This window comes from Lagopus leucura, unplaced genomic scaffold, assembly GCF_019238085.1.
Source record: "Lagopus leucura isolate 7727_CA_CO unplaced genomic scaffold, USGS_WTPT01 Super-Scaffold_100012, whole genome shotgun sequence".
NCBI lineage: Eukaryota > Metazoa > Chordata > Aves > Galliformes > Phasianidae > Lagopus > Lagopus leucura.
In genome coordinates this window covers 1,826,503-1,843,801 of record NW_024962267.1, presented here as the reverse complement: position 1 = coordinate 1,843,801, position 17,299 = coordinate 1,826,503, and the positions used below count along the sequence as shown (strand labels likewise).

The window sequence follows — 17,299 nt, the reverse complement described above, 5'->3', positions numbered from 1 at the left end:
CAGAGCTCTTCAGTTGATAGTTTACAGTGGGTTGCTATTTCCTTGGAAACTATCATTAAGACAAGTTAATGGTCCTGCATTATTATTTGTGATGTGCTTGGTCAGGTATCAAGAGAGACATTAATCTTAACAAATCAATGCTTACAAATGATTAAAAAATCACTTCTGATACTTTTATAGCTTTTTGTGGATTGACCTGTAAGCAAGTAAAATGTTTTTCAAGTATGATTTTCTTGACTTTCGTTGAAAGCAAAAGTGGAAGTATTTTTGTCTCATGACTTTAAATCAGAATATCTAAATGGCGTTAAAAAAAAAAAAAGCAAAATGTCTACCTGCCTCCTCTCTATTTAGCATGTGCTAAATAAGATCACTAGTTCCGAAGTATGCCAAATATCTATGTGTAACAAGGCGGGGCTTTAATCTTGACTATAAAGATCTTTAGCCTTAAAAAGTAAAGAAGTATGTGATTATATTGCTTAGTGTGTGACCGTACCATATGCATGTGTCTAGTTGTAGCTGCTTTAGGTTCTTTGGAATACGTATTAAGTTATTTTTGCAAGTAGGATGCCTTAAAATAAAAATCAGAGCAATATGTAGATGTTAATCACTGACAATGGAATATTCTGTTATTTTTATGTGTTGAGATTTTATGTTTTGTGTGAGAATTAGTAACTCTCGTAAGTGGGCAATAAATTCATTTACTTGGTTTAATTAGATGTGAAACTTGTTGCATGTAATTTTAAATAGGACTTGTGGCTTGTTTAAAATGTGGTCTGCTTCTTGGAGCAGCTCTTGGATGTGCATTGAGATATATAAGATCCTTTCAGATTCTTATTCAAGACAGAATTCCTAATGAATAGACAGCAGAACATAGATAGTGTTGACAGGACTGAGTTCTTCATTCTTAGCTGAAATTCTAACCTCACTGAAGTGAATAAATTTCTTCTGAAATTATTTTATGGGACCAAAATTATACATTTCTTTTGAGAGTAAAATTTCTCCAATTTTGTACTTTTAAATATCTTCAATTTTTACCATTTTTTTCGCCATGCAGGATGTCAGTCGCATTTAAATGCAGTGATGGCACAACTTCATTATGGAAGGTTGTAGTTACTGGAGCATTTGTGGCTTTTCTTCTACGTTTACTTTAAGAATAGACCTATTGCTTCCTTCTTGATTGTTGAATACATGTGATTGTTATTCAAGTTCTGTAGTTAGACTTGAAGTTCGGAGTTCAAGACTCATATTGACCAATTTCATTACTTCTTTCTAATAGCTTTTTGTGCATAATGTAAGTACATTAGAGAGTTATTGTAGATAGCAGCTGTCCAAGCCATCTTCCAGGGCAATGAAAAAAAAAACTTTCACATGGTGTAGAATATATTAGAGAAAGTAGCATGTATGTTTCCTGAACAAATGTAAAATGTGAATGTTACATATGGAAAAATTAAATTAAAGACAGAACAGAATTACAAAAGCAAATGCTCAGAATTTCACGAAAGTTAGAATTACCAATACGGTCTTCCCCTTTTGCCCTTTCCTCTTATTCTTTCTCTATTTCCATCTCATTCTCCATATTCTTAGTTGTTTCTTTGTCTTCATGGGTTTAAGATCCAAGCATTTTTTTTTTAAGCCCTTTGCTGCAGCATGTCCCTCTTTTCCTGATCATTTTTTTTCTGACTCTGGTACAGTTTTCACACTGGAAGACCTCTGCAATGAATTACAGTCTTTTATCAGTTTCCAGACATATTCTAATCTGCACATTCCCTTTCACCATCTTCCACACTGTGCTTTGCTGGCCTTTCTCCCAGTCTAAACCCCTCAGAATGACTGAAGTTTAAAGGAGGCAATAATGCACATCAGTATCAGTTCCTTACTTAGCGACCCTCACATTTATTAGCATGCTCAGAGGAAAATCCTGTGCATTCCCAATAGCCTTGGACTAGGTCATGGACAACAGTCATTGCATTTTTGAAGAAATCAGTCATCAAATTAAATCACAATTCACAGAGCCTTAGGAAAATAACAGCTTCTCTATTTAACTCTCAAAATTGTGTGTATCTGCTTGAGAAGCATAGACTTCTGTAAATATTGTTCTCTTCCCCCAGTGCAGCCATTCTTCCATTGACAAAGTTGAAGGTATTATTATTCAGTGTCCAAAAGCAGACAAACAGGCTGTGTCATTAAGAATGCAGCTTTTGATCTTTATTATGTTCAAGTGACTTCTAGTATTTTTTGCATTTTTTGCTACTGCATTCGTTTGAGATAGTGGAATGTTTTTCCTGTTCCACTGGTTTTTGTTCGTTTTGCTTTCTTTTTTCTTTATTTTGTTTTGTTTGTTATTCAGGTTGGTTTTAAGTTTGTTGGTCGTAGAGCAAATCAAATAATAATCCAATCCTTGGTGCTATCATATATTAGTATCTGAAAGACATGGTGACATTTGACACACCCCACATACCACACTATATATTTCACTGCGTGAGAGTCTAACCAGTAACCAGTAATACTTGCCTGCAACATAACATCATTTAACTCTCCTAACAACTTCTACCTACATGAAAGACTTGCCAGATTTTTGGCCTATTTTGATTTTTTTCTGCATAAACAGCAATCCATTTCTCTCATAATAGACTTTAATCTTGTATGTGCTTCCATTAAAAAAATCAAAAGACTTTGATTTCTACTGTGTTTAGTTTTATGTATTTATCAAATATATTCAGTTCTCACTCTGAAATAAATTTTCCGCTCATTTCTTGTTACAGTTAATGGCATTTTCTGTCTCAGTTTTCAACTGTCTTAGAAAGAAAGATGGATATAGAATTGCCTTTTTCCTAGCGATATTGCTACCTTTGATAGCACTGATAGCACGGGTACAGAAGTGACTGTTGAAGCTGAGATTTGTATTATTCCTGCACTCTGGCCTGCTGCATAAGAAATGTGTTTTTCCTGATGGTGCTTCTGTTTTGAAGCTCTTATGACCGGAATTGTGGGGAAGATGCTCATGCAGACTGAGAGCAAAGCACTCATTTTCTCTTCTGCAAAGATACTACAACCTAAAGAGATGCTCTTTTGATTTTATATATATTGACCATATTAGAATATCCTAAAATTTCAGTTTGAATTTTGTTATGGAGTTAAAGGCTGTTCTGAAAAAGTGTTTTGTATTCACAGTCATTGAATTTGTTAATACATGGCAAATGGGGAAATTGGGAAAATTAACAGGTTGGAGCACTGAGAAGGACCTACTTGTCAGTATGGATGAAATAGATTAAACTATATTTGTACATGGCTATGTGACAGCAGCACATGTAGATGGATGTACCTAGTCTTGTAATTTACTATTCATACAAATAGTGGTGAAACTCTCATAATGCATTCTCAGTTGTGGGCTAGATATTCTGGGTGCTCCCCTGTCACATGCAACCTGCCCTTATTACTGCATTCATAACAGCTGAATTTAATCAGTTTGGGATGTTGTACATGTTGTACTGACATGCATCTACTGCAAGGTAGGAAAACAATAAAAATGAAAGTAGCTTTGTTTATTTGATTTGGATGCCATTATTCAGTGGTGAAAAACTTGGTGTACTTCCAAAATCACATTTGCTTCATAATTTTGCTGCAGTTTGGTGCCAGCCAGGCTCTTGCCTGGAAATCTGTTGCTTCGTGTCATCAGCTTAGATTTTCTGGAGGTGGCAGCAGATAGGAAGAGCTCACAACAAGGAAAGCTGCAGATATCAGCAGGAAAGCCCGTTGTCCTTGAAACCTAGATATTGTTTATGTTACTACAGGCCAGCTTGGGTCAAAATTCCTTGAAGAGAGTAGTAATAATATGAATTCCTTTGCATACATAGAATTTGAAAAGTTCTAGGTTAGTATGTTTGGGTGTGAGTCATAATTTTGGTTAGTTTTAATGACTAAAGAGGAACAGAATTAAATCTGTTAAATGGAATTAGAGTACAGTTAACACTGTTGACAAATTTAGTAAATGCTTTTGCAGATTGAATAGAATTCTGTGCTTGGTCTTCACAATGTGACACCTGTATTGCTCTCTGACAGTGTCTGGCTAAAATGGCTAAGCAGAAGTCAGTGAATGTCTTGAGCAGAGACAGTGCATGAATTAGCTGCTCTCGGTGAATCAGTTAACTTCTGTCTATCCATATCCTTCTGACTTATCAAGGATGTGTGAGGGTGCAAACCTGTGGTTTCGGAGGCCAAAGGGCTGATCCCCCTAAGACTTTAAACCCTTCCTATCTTGTTCCTGATGCAGATTTTTTCAGCCAAAAACTCTCCACCACATGACCTTGAATGCAGTAAATACCTGGTATGGCTCTTGGTACAACTAAAGCACCCACTTCAGCATCACACATGTTCCAGAGATCTTATGTTTCCTCCTCTTTTGCAAACAGTAGTATCCTCACGACGTGTGTGGATTTGTGATATAGATATTTTGTTTGCTGAATTAATTCTAATTTACATCAGTTCCCTTTTCTGGTCTGTAACAGGCAGGGGAGGGTGAGGAGAGCTGTCATATTTTTTCCTTCTGTTGGTAGCATTGATTTGCAGTTTTATAAAAATAGGGTCTGAGATATGGGATCAGAACTTCTTACACTAGTTTTGCTGCTGAAGTTAACATATTGTGTAACTAATGTTCTCATTTCAAACCATATGTTCCATATAAATATGTAGCTTGCCTTTCATACCTTGGAATTATGTAACAGTCTGTATGTCTTAAATGAGAGGTACACTTAATGAGGTTAGATCCAATAACTGAATTACTATGGTGTAATAGTGGCTTCAGCGATATATTCCTCTTAGTCTTGCCTGAATATGTTAATGAAATAGCAAGAAGACTTCAGATAAAAAGAGAAATGCATGCCTGATATTTTCTTTCAGATGTTCCTAAGCTCCAGCACATATCCTGAGATTCATGGCTATTTACATGCAAAAGAGCAGGGAAAGAAATCATGGAAAAAATTATACTTTGTTTTGAGAAGATCTGGCCTTTATTTTTCCACTAAAGGTACATCTAAGGTAAGGCAAGGAAAAAAACAACAGAAGGAAGAACTCTCAATTTAGAGCACATCTGTATATATTTGTCATTTAATGCAGTATTTATTCAAATTTAAATTTTAACTTAATGTGATTAAAAAGGAAATCATTTTATATTTTATCTGTTGTAATTTGAAAGAGAGATTGAGATACAGAATTGGAAAAGCTTTGTATCAGGAAAACATAGTTGGTTTTTTTTTTCTATTAAATTTATTTTGTTCTGGTAACATTTTTCCAATCAGTGAAATCGTTTTATAATAGTTAAAATTCTGGACTGTAAGTAGATGCTCTGAAAGCTGAGCACAATACTTCAATGTGTAAATTAAACAAAAAACTATGTTTAGAAGGATTTTAAGGGAAGATTTTTAGAGTCGTGAAATTTTTTTTATCATTGTTCAGTTTTCATTTGCTAGTTCAAACTTTTGATGGCAGAAATTAAGCCTGATTATGTCAAACAGGATGAGGGACACTTTTAGTGCAGACCACTTAAGGCACATGCTTTTCACCGTTCTGAATTTTCTGTGTTATCCACCAGAGAGTATTAATTGAGCTACTTTTGCATCCCTCAACAATGTCTTTTTCATTCTTTTTTTGGTTGGTTTTTTTTTTTTTTTTTTTTGCTTGACTTAATTACACTTATCTTGGATGATGGAGGTAATAGCTACAACTAATACTGAATGGTAATTATTACAGTGTGCTGTTTTTTCAAATTCTGAAAGTAGATTTTATTTTGGTGCTTGAAATGAATACTGTTCTCAAAATTTCCAACTTCTACTCTTACTGTGATTTGAATCTAGTAGATGTTTTCCCAGATATCTAGTAACTTTTACACTTTGTGTTTTCTTTCTGGAAGAATGAACTTTTTGATTAGTTTAAGGTATTTGTTCTCTGCATTAGGAAGTGAATTTTGAGTTGTGTCTTTCTAGATTTCATGAGACAGTGTCACGTTAAAACTGAGATATAAGTCCTTATTTTGGAACAAGATAACTACTATGCTGTTCTGAGTTTCTTACCTGGAGAGGTTAGATGAATATAGTCTAACTGTATTACATTGCTCTTCTTTATAGGAGCCAAGGCATCTGCAGTTTTTCTGTGAATTCAGCAATAGTGATATATACATGTCTTTGACAGGCAAAAAGATTTCTGGAGCACCAACAAGCTATGGATTCTGCTTTAAGGTACAAGCTTATCATTCTGATACATATTAAAGCAAGCCACAGTTTTTCGGTAAGCTTAAGTTTCTTTAAGGCTTTTGAAAACAATGTTCAGCTGTCTATTATAAAATAGGAGAATTAGTGGCTTTTATTTCAACAGGTATTATCTTCAAGATATGCATTAATGCTAAAAAAAAAAATGTGCTGTGGCCTTCTAGCCTAACAAATCAGGAGGAACCAGAGACCTGAAACAACTCTGTGCGGATGATGAACAAAGTAGGACCTGCTGGATGACAGCAATAAGGTTGTTTAAGGTAACTTTTCTGTGTGGAGTTAACTTCTTTCTTAAGTTTACTATGTGAAACTTTGATACTGTGAAGTAGAGAAATAACAATTATAGGTTCCTATGCAATAGCAGTATCAATTTTGTACAACAAAAGCTGAACTTTCAACAGACAGACAAGATTACTGGAATCACTGAAGGGAGGGAATGATATCGCTTGTAACCTGGCTGAATTTAAAGACACTGTTGGTAATGGGAGACAAAACCAGAAGAATACATGAGATGTTTTTAAAATGTGTTTGTTGTGGAAAAAATAGGCACAGGTCAATTGGTGTATTAAATAAGCAGAATTTCATGTAGAATGTACATTTAGAAAAACTAAAGCAAAAACAGTGTTGTGTTTTTCGTTATCTTAACAGCATTTGTGCCTATTTTATAATGATAAAAAATCATGGAATCATAGCATTGCCTTTTATGTCTGGAAGAAAGTTTACTCAGTTTATGGTTCAAAATGCTAACTATATTGTTTTCTGTTTTTAGTATGGGATGCAGCTGTATCAGAATTACACACAACCATATCAGGGTAGAAGTGGCTGCAGCCCTTTGAGTATGACACCTATGGTATGTCCCACAGTAGCTCCATGAGTAAATGCATTGTTTCTGTAATCATGCTATTTTCAGGTGACTTTTGTCAGTTATACTAGTGACCTGATCCTGCAAATTTTACATGTGTTTTGAGTGTGTGAAATCTTTAGGGGCATCAGGGTAGATGAGAGAGCTAATTGATTAATTTACTTATTTCATACAAGTTGTACAGTTCAGATCAGTTAGCAGGCTTTTCTCTTTTGTAGAATATTCAGTATTTGGGGAGTTTATTGGCTTATTATCACTGTCGAAGAGGATTTTAAAAAAGTAGCAGAACTGTAAATGCATTAAAAATGAATAAAGTGTTTAAGGTTACACATACTGTAAACGATGAATAAGAAAGCTTTAGAAACTTTTTCAGTATGTGGTAATACTTGTCTTTTTTTTTTTTTTTTTTTTTTTTTTTCCCCAAGTGGTTATTTATTTAAATTGGATTTAATCTGAGGTAATACTGCCTGGAGCTCAGACCATAATTTGGCAAAACTGGATTTTGGAGGAATAGTAGTCTGTAGGCTGGTGATATGTCTGTCTCCCCAGCCAGATAATTTGGGATTGGATTGTCTTTTTATAACCTTGTCTTACTTATCCCAGTCACTTCATTTATTTATTTATTTATTTATTTATTTTTGAGTGATGTGTAGCACTATGTGCTTTTTATTGCTTAAATTGTGTAAAAAGTGCTTGTTGCCAGGGTCCATTATGACAGTTTTGTTGGTAGTTTTTTTTGTTTGTTTGTTTTTGAAGCTTTTAACGTAGTTCTTGCTGTTAAAACACCTAAGATGTATATTTGCCTTTATGGGGATTCACAAAAATACTGTTTTCTAATACTGCTGATAAGCATGGCTTCAAAATTACACTTAGTATACTGACTGTATTTATACTGTCTGTTACAAAAAGCTAATGATAGCCAGCTGCTACTTTCATAATGGGTCTGGAAGCCATTACTGATTGGTCTCCTCTTGCACAGCCACATGCAATATAGCTCATGTAGATTTTAAAACCAAATATATAAACGGGAGCAAGCATGGTACAATTTTTATACTTGACTATAATTTGTGAATTAAAGAGAAAATTTGATAAACTCAAGAATTAAGTGATCAAGCTGATGGACATATTTCATAAAGAAAGTATTTTCAGATTTCACAGTCCTCATTAATTTGTACCCATGCCAGCAGCAAGAAGTTCCCTTTTCTCTCCCACAGTCAGGCACTCTGTTATTTTGCCCTGTTATTTTACTTTTGCTGAGTTCCTTGCGTGTATTTGACAACTTAATAATAGTTACTTAACACGTGTAAGTAGAATTTATGTTAAAAGTATGTATTCATCATTTATCCCAGTACTGCAAATAAGATGGTTTGCCCTGCCAGACTGTGAAATCTAGTTTTGTGGCAGCGTACAGAGGTGTACCTGGAGTATAATGAGTTCTGCTGTTGTGGGAAACATTGCAGATACTTGAAACACTGTTTATAAAACACAACACTTACTCAGAAGCTCTGTCTTAAAACATGGATCATTAATTAAAATAATAAAATAGGGAAACAAACTAAATCTGTTTTTCTCTTTTGCAGAGAAGTATTTCTGAAAATTCTTTAGTTGCAATGGATTTCTCAGGACACAGAAGCAGAATTATAGAAAATCCAATGGAAGCACTTTCAGTTGCAGTTGAAGAAGGATTAGCCTGGCGGGTATAAACAGCTTTGTTTTAATCAGAATACTGTTTCTGATTTTAATTTATTTTTTTTAACAAGAAGGTATTGAAATCATTTTTAATTCTCTCTCACACAGAGAAGAGGGTGCCTACGACTGAACTCACATTGTAGTCCTATTGCCATGTCTAACATGGGTATGTGTGAATTATTTCATTACAGAAAAAATGCAGCAGTTGTTTCAATAAAGGCAACATATATTTAAAAAATATCTTTATTTCTACAGCTATTCACAGATCTCAGTCATGGTTTCATCACAAAATCTCTAGAGATGAAGCTCAGAGACTTATTTTACAGCATGGGCTTGTAGATGGGTAAGCTAATTCTTTAAATAACTCTTCTGAGACATATTTCTAGCCAACAATTCTACTTTTTATTGTAGGAGGGAGATGGAGGAAGAAAGATTTTGCACTTACCTAATAGAAATAAAAATTCTTTTATATAGGGCTATCTGGGGATCAGTTGGTTTCTATTTTATGTCTTTTGGAAGCATTAAAGTGGTGATCTAACACTTCAGTTCTGTCACTGACAGATTACTTGTGTTCTCTCAGAGCCAAGCATCTGAGCTGTGTATTTGCACAATATTCTATGTGACCTATCAACTTTGGCACTGGTGTCTTTTGTATCTCTTATTAGTGATGAAAGAGTGAAGGAAACTCAGAAAACTGCCTAACGTTATTCCAAAATGAACTATGTAGGGATAGCCATTGAGTAAAGATCCTGCTATCCCTTAATGTTAAATAATAAATATTAGGGTAGGGCTAATCACTTCTATTTTTCTCTCATTTAAATATTCATTCAGAGAAAAATGAAAGAATATATATTTCATTATTAAATCCTGATATTTTTCATTTCTGTATTTTTATTCCTACTCCTGTGTACATTTTGCACTCCCGTGTAAAATTGGGCCTCATTCATTCAGTGAGTGAATGAAACATTCTTGGAGCTATTTGCAGATAAGCCCTGTGATTTTGGTGAGAGTGATAATCCTGAGTGGTCTGTTTAGAATTGATTATAACATAGTGGTGTGAGCGGTCCTAACCTGGCGTACATACTCATGAACTACAATGAAGACATAAATGCGCTGCAGTGTATGCTGGAAAAAAGTATTCAAGTTGAACCTTTTAAGGTGCTTAAAAGATAAAACTGATTCCAAGCAGTGACATATACCATATATACCAACAAATAGACTGTTTATGTGGCTAAGAGAAGGTGAAAGGACTATTGTAGAAAGGAATAAAGATTTCAGTATTTGAAATAAATAAATGACAGTTACAGACTGCAAAAATCATATTCCTTTATGGCCCACCTTAATTCTTTTGGACCTACTCTTCAGATGTAGAAGAAACATTCCTTAAGGCATTTATTTAGCAGCATTGCAGATTTTGAACTTTACCCCTTTACATTTAAAGTCTTTTCAGTGATAAGTGGTTGACAGGATTGCAAACTGATCAGCCCTCAATAGATGAGTGGGATAATAGCATTTCCAAAAGGCCCACGACAAAATGCAATTGGTCATTCAGAAAATTCCTTTTATATTTTTGAGAATGTTTTTGGAGTCATCCAGCACATTTAAAAAACTCCAACCAATATTTTTAAGCTTATGTGAACTACAGCCCTTTCTTCATAATAAAGTGATCTTATTAAAAGTTTCTTCAACTAAAATAGGTTAGTTTTTGTAGAGTTAGGAAAGAGTAAAGACCTTTTTATGTGAAGGGGAAAAATGTTCACATCTTTCCTATTCCAACAAACAAAATGACAGCAAAAATCCTAATCCATCTGCATTTTTTCATACGTTTCGTGATTACTTTGTATAGTGTTTGATGTGAATCATGGTATTTTAATATAGAGAACTCAATTTGGATATTCGGAAAATGGCACATGCTTATCATTTTTTTTTTTCTGAATTAAAAACAAAGCCAATTCTTAGTGACAAACACATGGAAGATTGAAATTATGCTTTGTAAAAATAACTAAGTAAATAAAATTGATGTCCTGAAAAGGGGTGAAAAGCCACTAGATGGTGAGAAAGAGCTTATTAGGAGAGCCTGAAAGTATTGAGAAATATTAATCGTTATCTTACCTTTGTATGGTGGGTTGGCAATTATCCCTCTTTCATAACTGAATTAGTATCAGCGTTCTGAATTAGTCTGAATTTGATAGAAATGTTAATCATTATGAACTCAAAATTTCTTAATTTGATGTATTTTCTTACCTTTGTTGTAAAAACAGAAGTCATAAAATATTTAGAATTAAAATGGTAGTACTCAGAAATTTGGATACAAGTTGTTATCCTGTGAAAGTGTACTGAAAGTTTTTGCTGTCTGCTTTTTTCTTCTGAAATCCCTTCTTTTCATACAGTTGTGCTCCCATTTCTGATACATGGTTGGGAAAAAGTGGGTGGTTAGCTCTCACTTGTCTGACATCTGCAGGTCTACGTTGCCTGTTTCTTTTGCCTCCTGAAAAATGAGAATGGTTGCTCCTGTGACTGTCCCTTCATTTCTCTTCTTTGGTACATTTGTTAGCTATATTTACTCCAGACCTGCATAGTACAGGCAGTTCAAACTCTGCTACAAAGCTGTGAACCCAGGTATTTCCCTCTGCCCACCAAACTGTTCGTCTCTACTGGTAGTGCAAACTCTACAGTCCAGTGAGATTATATTCATCCTTTATCTGCACCAGATTACTCTACAAGGTTATGGCAAAACTATGTATACAATCTGTCTGAAATCAAATAACTAGTTGCAGTGACACTGTTGGCCATTGAGAGTGTTGTGATTTCAACAACGGTGCTATAAAATAGACTGTGAATTGGGAATTTTGGCAGTGTACAGATATGAGTGTGCATTTATGAGTATGGGTAAGGTGAAAATCATTTTAGTAAGTCTTGCATTACCTTTTCCATAGACTTCCTGTTGAATAGTAACCTTTCAAATTTTCCTTTTAAAGTTTGAGATTTAGGTAACTGTCAGAGTCCAAGGAAAAATTTTGTTCAAAGCACTAACTTTGAGGGTGTTTTTCTGTCTGCAGAGTTGCACTGTAATTCTATGCAGTGTAAAAACAAATGCCTGCAGTGTCATTCATGCATATTATTCATGCACACAATATTCAAGGTGAAAAAGAATTTAAGAAAAAGTATTTTCAGTGATACTTTTTCAAAGGAATACTGATTAAAAGCATTTTTGTAATTAAGATTATTTCTGCTTCTCACAGTGTTTGCTGTTTCAAAACTACAATAATTTTAGAGGATGTTTAACAAAGCTTCAGAGTAATCTTAATCTGAAAATTTTCAATCTTTTTTAGGGTGTTCTTGGTACGTGATAGCCAAAGTAATCCCAGAACATTTGTACTGTCATTGAGTCATGGATTAAAAATAAAGCATTTTCAAATTGTACCAGTAAGTAAAATTTTCAGTTTCCATTTACAGTTATAAACCAATACAATCAAATAATTGTGCTATTTTTTTTTTCCTCCATTTTGCTGCTTTAAAGTAGATATTGAATATACTAAACGTAACAGCTGTATCCAGCTGTATCACCTGAATCATAAATATTCTAGAGTTGAAAATTTATGGCCTTTGCAGTTGATTTGTTATAAATCATGACTATTATTATGTAATCCTACATTTTGGTTTACCTAATAAATATCTTAGAAAAATGCACAAATCTATTTGAGCTGTATTAGAAGCAGCTGTGATTGCATGAAGACTGTATTTTAATAAAGATCATAATGACTTTTCTTCTCAGTCATTCATTTGGGTAGATTCCTTTGGCCTATATGTATATGTATTGCTGCCTCATCTGTCTAAATATTTGATTATTACGAAAAAAATTTTTTCTAATCTCCTCTTTTCATGATTCATGTTACTGTAGTATAATTACGTCCATTTACTCTTAGGGAGGACAGTTTTAACAAAAAATGTTGCTTACTTTGTCTAGTGACTTACAATCAGTTTTCACTGAAGATATCCAATTCTGTCTGAATGGACAGTCTTCCCCATCCTTTCCACTTCATCCCACTTCATCTTGAGGAGGTTTATAATGGAGGTTTCCTTTTTTTTTTCTTTTTTTTTTTTTTTTCAGACTGCATCTGTTAGGATGAGAAGCCTTTTAACATTATCTATTTTAGCCACAGATGCTTGACATAATTGAGAATACTTGCAGCTTTTCTTCTATCTTGGCAAGAGCCTTTCTTCCAGACCAAATAATATTCTAGCTTACACATTTCCTCCTACTAAACTAAACTAATTTCTGGAAGATTCTGCTTTTTCTCAGTGGAAATCGGTGTAGTGTTTTGTGTTGTGTTTTTTTTTTTTTCTCCTGATCTGGTGATCAAATATGATCATTCAGAAAATTTCTGTATGCCTTACCTAGGGATTGTACCTCATATCCACCTCCTCCCCCCAAAAAAAGAAATCCTGTAAAATAAGACTGAAGCATTATTTGAAAGAGAAAAGGAGGGAATCAGTATCTGCTAAAATGCAGTTGATTGGGATTTTTGTTGTGTTAATTACAAATAGTGCAAGAACCCTTCCTCCAAAGGTGATGTCTATATCCTGGTTCCTGTGTGAGCATCAGCATATACTCAGTGATCAGAATCCCAGGTTTAAGGTCTCTGTTTCTATTGACTATGATTGCTTCTAGTATTTACTTTAGGATAACTGTTGTGTGGTTTAAAAACCCTTCTGAACTCTGTACAAATACTGTATGACACTACTTCATTGAGATGTCATTTAACTCTCAAGTTCAAGATACCACTTTTTCTTATCAGGAAACAGATATTCTTTTCTCGAAGAGCAGATGTGGCAGGAAGCTACCACAAACAGCAGTCTCTAAATGTATTTTTTTTCTTAGATTTTAGCTTAATTAAGACTAAAATTACCCTGGATAGGACGTATATCCCGTGAGTTCAAGTTTTCCCTGCATTAACATCTACATCATATTAACATTAGTAATGTGCAACAAGTATTGCAGGAGGGTGGCAGGGAATTGATTGTAAATAGTTCAAAATGAATTTTTGGGGGAAATGTTTGGAATCGAATACTGTGAAAATTAGAGTATTTGTTATGTTCAATGTATTCCTCAGTCCTAATACTCCAAGATGATAGAAATTCATTTCAGTTTAGTTTAACCTGAAATGAGCTATTCTGTAGTCCGTGTTGAGGAAGATTTGTATCTATTTCCAGGAGTGTCCTTTTCTAATAAATACTCTCTCATTGCAGCCTTCCTAGCTTGCAGAAAATGTTAGGTTCCTGGGCAACATAAATTCAGTATGAGTTTTTATTTTGAAAAAATGCTGATTGCTTTCTTCAGAGATGTAGAAATTAACGTTAGGTTTGGGGTATAATTTGGAGGAGGGAAAAAAAGCCTAAAAATGACGTCCTGGACAACACACATCTGAAATGTCAACTCTTCCTTGTCTTCAGTGTGTTGGCAGAAAAATACCACGATAAGGGAAGTTCAGTGTATGATAATCCATTTTATGGTTTTGCCTGGAACACAGGAATTTATATATATGCGCCCAGTCATAATTTCTTAACAAGCAGAGTCGGAACTAAATTGATCAAAGTTTGAGAATAGAGAAATTGCGAACTACTTCCAGATTTGGTAGAAAGGAGTAGAATAATCAGGAATCGCAAAACAGCTCAACAGCTGCTTCAAATGAGAAAACTTAGTTGCAGGTAAGAGATAAGTACGTTTTCTCCCACTGTTCTCAAATAGGATAGTTGCGTCTTTCTGTAGTACGGCAAATATTGCTCTGCACTAGCCGTAGTTCAGAAAGCTCTTTTCATTACTCTCTCAATCTTGTAAAATATTACTTTCCCTTTTAAAAATCTTCTTTACTCTCTTCCTTATTTACATTAATGCTAATTAGTCACTATCACACTGAAGCTTCTTGATATTAGATATATCAGCTTATGAGGAAACATTGAGAAAATATATCACACAATCACAGAATGGCCAGGGTTGGAAGGGACCTCAAGGATCATGAATCTCCAACCCTCCCCCCACAGGCAGGACCGCCAACCTCCACAATTATATTTATATTTATACATTCAGCAGTGCAATGCAAATTTTGCGAGAGCTAATGTTCAGTTAGCTGGTATAGGGAAATACAGATTTTAAACGTTGAAGATTTTGAATGTCAATAGTATTCTTTCTGAATGGAGATAAGGTTGAAAAGTATTAGGAAGTTGAAACTTGGTTTGTTGTGAAAACTGTATGTATATTAATTCTATCACTCCAAAGCAAAGGCATAAAATAATATTATCAATTCAAAGCGAGTATTCTGATGCTTATTAAACTATTCTTTGCTTTTAGGCGTGGATCTATCTTAGAAGAAAAGTTAAAGAATACATTATTTTTGTTGCTCTTGATCTTTTTGTCAATGATCTCTTTCATTTTTCCTTCTTTCCATAGCTGTAAAATAATGAATTGGTCTACAAGAAGACTTCTCAAACAAGTACTTTAATCATGAAGAAATACCATATCAAAAGAGGATTTGATTCCATTTTGTTTTTCCATTTTTACAGTTGGAAGATGATGGGAAGCTGTTCTATACCCTTGATGATGGTCATACCAGATTTACAGATCTCATCCAGCTAGTGGAATTCTACCAACTTAATAAAGGAGTGCTACCTTGCAAGTTAAAACACTATTGTGCGCGAATTCCTCTTTAACCAAAGCATCTGTTGCTTCATCAAAGGAAAGGGAAGATACCAGAATACTTTTTCTCCTCAAGGCAGTTTGTGTAGTCAGAAGGGTAAAAATGTTACATTTAAAGATTCAAAGTTTTAGCTACCAAAAAGTGTAAAGTACATTCAATATAGATAAGAACTTTGTGATTGTCAAAGCAAAATAACTCCACGGTTTTAAAATATATTATTTCCTATGTAATTCTTTAGTGTTGTCTCAGACTTTTTTTCTTTTTTCCCAATGTAAAAGTTTTTTTTTTTTTTTTTTGTTTGTTTGTTTGTTTGTTTTAATTATATTGTGTACCTTCTACCAAAATATAACTGAAGAGAAGTTCTTTGTTCTTAGGGGTTTTTTTTTTTTGTCTTTTCAAATGTTTCTTATAGTTTCTATTCATCACGTAGAAAAAGAAAATTTACTGTGGTAAGGATAAGCTGAACTGCACATTTTACTTGTAAATAAAATGAGTAAATATTTTGCATTATATTTTTGAATTCTACTTTGAGGATTATCATTCAAAAAGCAAAAAATCATTAAAATTACTTATAACTGGTTGGCTGTATTCAATTGTGCTATTATTTAAAAATTATTTTTGTCCAACCTAATGACTACATTGACACGTTTATACAAAGATGGAACATTTTTTCCTTGGTGGTGACGTGTATAAATATGCATAAAGAGGTACACCTACAGTCTCTAACATATATACCCCTGTTAATTACTGTGGCTTGTTTTAGAGCTGAGAAGGGAATCAACTTCATTGGCCCTTGAAATGAACAAATAAAGGTGAATACAATTTTTTTTCTTTTTGCTGAAAAACTGTCAAGAATGTATTTGCAGTTGGTTCCTTGCTTATTTATTATTTATCACGAAATTACATATTTCAGTATAGCTACAAGTCAGCCAATCTTGCCAGGTGTTCCAGTTATAAAGATCTGTTAAGGTGGAGTGAAATTTTGAACCATAGCAGTAGAAATATTTTTGGTATCTGTATTTTGAAAAAGGTGCAATACTTCTGCATCCTTGCACAAAGGCTTAAGTGGAGTGGAGCTTGAATTGAAAGATGTTCCCCTGTCCTGATGCTTTGTTATCCTATGGGTTTGATCTCATTATGAGGGTCCAAGACATGGCCCTGAAGTAAGGCCTGTAATGGAAAGTAGTGCTTAGAGGTGGACCATCATGCTGAATCCTGGCCCTGTGCCCATTCCTGCTTTTGTTCTCCTATCGTCAGGCACGCCAGGTATTCTGCTGTAGGAGTTAGTGGGGAGGGAAAGTGAAGGAGGCCTGGCCGAGGGACAGAGCAGATGGACCCAAGATACAGTAGTGCCAGTGCACATCAGCTGGTAGGGTTGTGTAAATGGTTGCATTAGAATATGATAGCTACAGTCTATGGTTTAGTTACTGTGTGCCTGTGGAAGGCAATCATAATAACATAATGCTGTGATACTTAATTTACTGACTTGATCCACACATCACTGACCTTTTCCTCTGATATGCAAATAGAGTTTTTAAAGCTCATTAAAAAAGCAACTCTTCATAATGTGTACCAAAGATGCAACATATGTGGTGTCTGAGCTCATTACATTAGAAATGCCTTGTAAAACTCTTCACAGACTAATAAATTTAACTCTTAAACCTTGAATATAATTTCAAATTGTAATTACAAAAATGTAGTTATAATTAAAACCTTTTCAGATTTATTTTAGCAATGGGATTTCTTCTGAGGCCTTGTATTCTTTCAGAAATTGGCATAGAATAAAGAGAATT

General features: G+C 34.2%; 1 protein-coding gene across 1 annotated transcript in view; it reads left to right on the top strand.

Moving 5' to 3' along the window:
• The window catches only part of GRB14 (growth factor receptor bound protein 14), a 63,799-nt gene extending 48,030 nt beyond the window's left edge, over positions 1 to 15,769 (top strand). Inside the window, exons 6-14 of the mRNA XM_042874404.1 lie at positions 4,897 to 5,034; positions 6,120 to 6,230; positions 6,425 to 6,520; positions 7,030 to 7,110; positions 8,703 to 8,819; positions 8,920 to 8,977; positions 9,067 to 9,154; positions 12,144 to 12,237; positions 15,373 to 15,769. Of these exons, the coding sequence (XP_042730338.1) occupies positions 4,897 to 5,034; positions 6,120 to 6,230; positions 6,425 to 6,520; positions 7,030 to 7,110; positions 8,703 to 8,819; positions 8,920 to 8,977; positions 9,067 to 9,154; positions 12,144 to 12,237; positions 15,373 to 15,519 (930 nt within the window). The 3' untranslated portion in view covers positions 15,520 to 15,769. The remainder of the gene's footprint in view (positions 1 to 4,896; positions 5,035 to 6,119; positions 6,231 to 6,424; positions 6,521 to 7,029; positions 7,111 to 8,702; positions 8,820 to 8,919; positions 8,978 to 9,066; positions 9,155 to 12,143; positions 12,238 to 15,372) is intronic.
• Positions 15,770 to 17,299: the final 1,530 nt, after the last annotated feature.